The sequence below is a fragment of the Hylobates moloch genome, unplaced genomic scaffold (assembly GCF_009828535.3).
Source record: "Hylobates moloch isolate HMO894 unplaced genomic scaffold, HMol_V3 SCAFFOLD_23, whole genome shotgun sequence".
In the NCBI taxonomy this organism is placed as follows: domain Eukaryota; kingdom Metazoa; phylum Chordata; class Mammalia; order Primates; family Hylobatidae; genus Hylobates; species Hylobates moloch.
Window position 1 is genome coordinate 37,781,939 of NW_026652298.1, and position 3,772 is coordinate 37,785,710.

General features: G+C 50.8%; 2 protein-coding genes across 7 annotated transcripts in view; one reads left to right on the top strand and one right to left on the bottom strand.

Annotated features, from left to right (window-relative positions):
- Positions 1-2,783, bottom strand: part of DNAJA3 (DnaJ heat shock protein family (Hsp40) member A3) — a 36,419-nt gene extending 33,636 nt beyond the window's left edge. Inside the window, exons 1-2 of one of the 6 annotated variants that reach the window (XM_058434149.1) lie at positions 2,617-2,783; positions 2,153-2,258 (exon numbers count right to left, since the gene is read on the bottom strand). In XM_058434149.1, coding sequence (XP_058290132.1) covers positions 2,153-2,231 — 79 coding nt within the window. In that variant the 5' untranslated portion in view covers positions 2,232-2,258; positions 2,617-2,783. Of the gene's footprint in view, positions 1-1,303; positions 1,349-1,665; positions 1,891-2,152; positions 2,265-2,616 lie in introns of those variants that run through there. The other 5 variants (XM_058434147.1, XM_058434146.1, XM_032144821.2 and 2 more) reach the window with 5 other exon arrangements.
- A 193-nt stretch (positions 2,784-2,976) lies between these two features.
- CORO7 (coronin 7) overlaps positions 2,977-3,772 on the top strand; it is a 66,850-nt gene continuing 66,054 nt past the window's right edge. Inside the window, exon 1 of the mRNA XM_058434128.1 lies at positions 2,977-3,039. Within this exon, the coding sequence (XP_058290111.1) occupies positions 3,001-3,039 (39 nt within the window). The 5' untranslated portion in view covers positions 2,977-3,000. The remainder of the gene's footprint in view (positions 3,040-3,772) is intronic.

The window sequence follows — 3,772 nt, forward strand, 5'->3', positions numbered from 1 at the left end:
CAAAGTGCTGGGATTATAGGCATAAACCACCGTGCCCAGCCCTGGAGGCCCTATCTTAAAAAATAAATAAATAAACAATCATTCTCTTAACCAAACACACATCCAATCTCTTTGTTCTCTGCCATGTCCTCAGTGCCCAGAACACTGGCTGGCATACAATTGGCCTCAATTAATACCTGTGAATGAATGAATTTTCAAACAGAGGCTCAAAGGGATTAAATAATACACCCCGCTCACACACACTGGGGAAGTTCACCCCTGAAGCCCAGGCTCTTTTCTTTACATTGCATGAAGTAACCACAATCACTGATACTTTAACGATTGTTTACTATGTAAGTATTACAGACTGAAATGCAACAGGAAGTTACTTCGTATAAATTATCTTGTCAGGGCTCTTTAATTAATCTTTATAAATTTATAGACAGCTTAAATATCATTTGCACAAATTCTAGAGGACACAAAACTAGCACAATTCAGGTACGTACAACATACAGCACAAAACTCACAGCATAAGAAAACAAGGCTAAGCAGGGCACGGTGGTTCACGCCTGTAATCCCAGCACTATGGGAAGCCAAGGGGGGGGCGGATCACCTGAGGTCAGGAGTCTGAGACCAGCCTGGCCAACATAGCAAAATCCCGTCTCTATTACAGATACAAAAATTGGCCAGGTGTGGTGGCGCGTGCCTGTAGTCCCAGCTAGTTGGGAGGCTGAGGCAGGATAATCTCTTGAACCCAGGAGGCGGAGGTTGCAGTGAGTCGAGATTGAGCCACTGCACTCCAGCCTGGGCAACAGAGCAAGACTTAGTCTCAAAAAACAAACAAAAAAAAAAAAATTAAGAAAATAAAAGAAAACATGACTAAGCACTTCAAGGCTTAATGTAAAATTCAGTGTCATCTCAAGCAATGAAATCAAGCTTCCACCTCTGTGACATTTATAAGTGGTTTAACATCTAAGCCTCAATATCTTTATAAAACAGAATAACAGTGCCTATCACGTGGAAATGTGATATAAGGGGAAAACCATGCCTGGCCAACAGTAAGTGCTCAATAAATGTCTGACTGTGTTATTATTACAATCACCAACTAAAGACTTCTAAAAAGATTGTTAACTGTGCCCTTCAATTAGCACCACGTGGTAGAAAGAGGGTAAACTATGACACGACAGCTTTGGGTTTGAGACAACTCTTCTAGTCTAACTTCATGACCTTGGGCTGGTCGATTCCTCTGTTGAATCTCAGTTTCTCATTCTTTAAAATGGGGATGACGACAGGCATCTTGCATGGTTGTTGTAACAAAAAGTACCTAGGCCTCTCCGAATGGCAGTTAGCTCTTCCGTTCCGCTACGGGCTAGAAGGTGGAGAGATGGGAAAGGAAGAGGACGAGGGAGCAGCGGCCTCCAGAAATGTTGACAAAGAGCTGAAAGTTCACAATCTACTGGGCGTTTCATCATCGCCGCCGGGGGCTCCACGCTTCTCTCCCTTCCTAGACGCCTGAGTAGCCTCTGGGGCCTCCCCACCTCCTGCCTGTCTGTATCTCCGGCAATTGTGCATCCGGGTCGGAAGACACCCTCCACCCCACTACCCCTGCAGCCGTAGTCACAGCGAGGAGACTCACTCCTTTCTAGGCCCTGAAACCGCCACTCGGGAGTTGGAACCTGCCCTCACCTGTGAGGCTGACACCAGGTCTCAATGTCAGCAGCGCTCGGGGGCCGCGAGGAGTCAGGGAAGATGCAAAGGCGGGGACGCTCAGCTTGCGGCTCAGCCATGCCCCCACCATGCCCTCCCTGGGCCACCGGGCCCCTCTCCCCGATGCAGCCGGCAGCCGCGGGGTCCCCACAGCCACCAGCAACCAGCGTGAGGAGCACCGCGCAGCCATCTTGGCCCGGGGACACTGCGCCTGCGCCGCCCGGCTCTAGGTGGCCTCGCGGGAACGGCGGGCGCGCGGAGATGCGCATGCGTTGCGCATGCGCAGCCGCACCGTACGTGTAGCCGCAGCCAACGCGCCTTCCGGGTAGCCATCGCCGAAACGGGGTTTGCTCTGAAGAGTGTTATTAGGTAGACTCGCCCTGCAGAACCTCGTTATTCTGTGCTAGACAACCAATGAGTGTACGTTATCGGTGTAAGGACGCAGTTGAATGTAGCCGAACTTAACTGGTCCGAGGGGTCTGGCTAAGGGCGAGACTACAAGTCCCGGCATACAACGCGGTCCTCCGTCGCGCCGTTCCCAGCATGTAGAGCGTGGTTCCCTCCGTCTGACCCTGAGACTTAAGACGAATTGCGTGAGTTTTACTCATGCCGTCTCCGCGCCCTTCTAGTAAATCTTCGCCGCCACCTCCAAATCCTGGCCGCAGTCTCACTTTCTCTTAGGCTGATTCCCCACCCGCCTCCTCTAACAAGACTCAGTTCTCTCCCTTTTTTTTTTTTTTTTTTTTTGCAGAGAGTCTCGCTCTGTCGCCAGGCTGGAGTGCAGTGGCGCGATCTCGACTCACTGCAACCTCCTCCTCCCGGGTTCAAGCAATTCTCTGCCTCAGGCTCCCGAGTAGCAGGGATTACAGGCGCGTGCCACCACGCCCGGCTAATTTTTTTGTATTTTTAGTAGAGATGAGGTTTCACCACCTTGGCCAGGCTGGGTCTTGAACTCCTGACCTCGTGATGCACCCGCCTCGGCCTCCCAAAGTGCTGGGATTACAGGCGAGAGCCACCGCGCCGACCTCAGCTCTCTCCTTAAGCGTGTTAGCCTTCTCCAAACCTGCAGTGAACTTGCTGGTTCAGAATGAGAGCCGTGCTGCCCAAAAACTAAATTAGTAAAACTTGTGAGCGCCTACTGTGTGTCATGCGTTTTCTAGAATATCAGGGATACAATGATGCATGATACGCCATCCCTGCTCGGGAGGAGCAAACAATGACTCGAGAGATGCTCCTTAGCAACTAACAATGTTAAATGCTATCACAGGAATAAGCACTGTTACACGCACACAAGGTGAAGATTCCATTTCTAAAATGGGGAGAGGAAGTTTGGGATGTCAGGGCTTCCAAGAGGTAAGATTCAAGTTGAACATCGATGAAAAGTGTGTCAGGTAGGGATGGAGTATTCCAAGTAGCCTGAACTTCAGAAACATGTCTAAGATATGAAAGTGTTTGCCTTCTTTGCTTAAGCCCTAAATTTAAGAGTATGCGATGAGGCTGGTCGCGGTGACTCACGCCTGTAATCCCAGCACTTTGGGAGGCCGAGATGGCGGATCACGAGGTCAGGAGTGTGAGACCAGCCTGGCCAACATAGCGAAACCCCGTCTCTACTAAAAATACAAAAATTAGCCAGGCATGGTAGCACGCACCTGTAGTCCCAGCTACTCGGGAGGCTGAGGCAGGAGACTCGCTTGAACCCAGGAGGTGGAGGTTGCGGTGAGCCAAGATCGCGCCACTGCACTCCAGCCTGGGCGAAAGAGAGAAACTCCATCTCAAAAAAAAAAAAAAAAAGTGGCCCGGCGCGATGGCTCACACCTATAATCCCAGCACTTTGGGAGGCCGAGGCGGGCTGATCACCTAAGGTCCGGAGTTCGAGGTCAGCCTCACCAACATAGAGAAACCCCGTCTCTACTAAAAATACAAAATTAGCCGGGCGTGGTGGCGCATGCCTGTAATCCCAGCTACTTGGGAGGCTGAGGCAGGAGAATGGCTTGAACCCGGGAGGTGGAGGTTGCTGTTAGCCGAGATCGCGCCATTGCACTCCAGCCTAGGCAACAAGAGCGAAACGCCATCTCAAAAAAAAAAA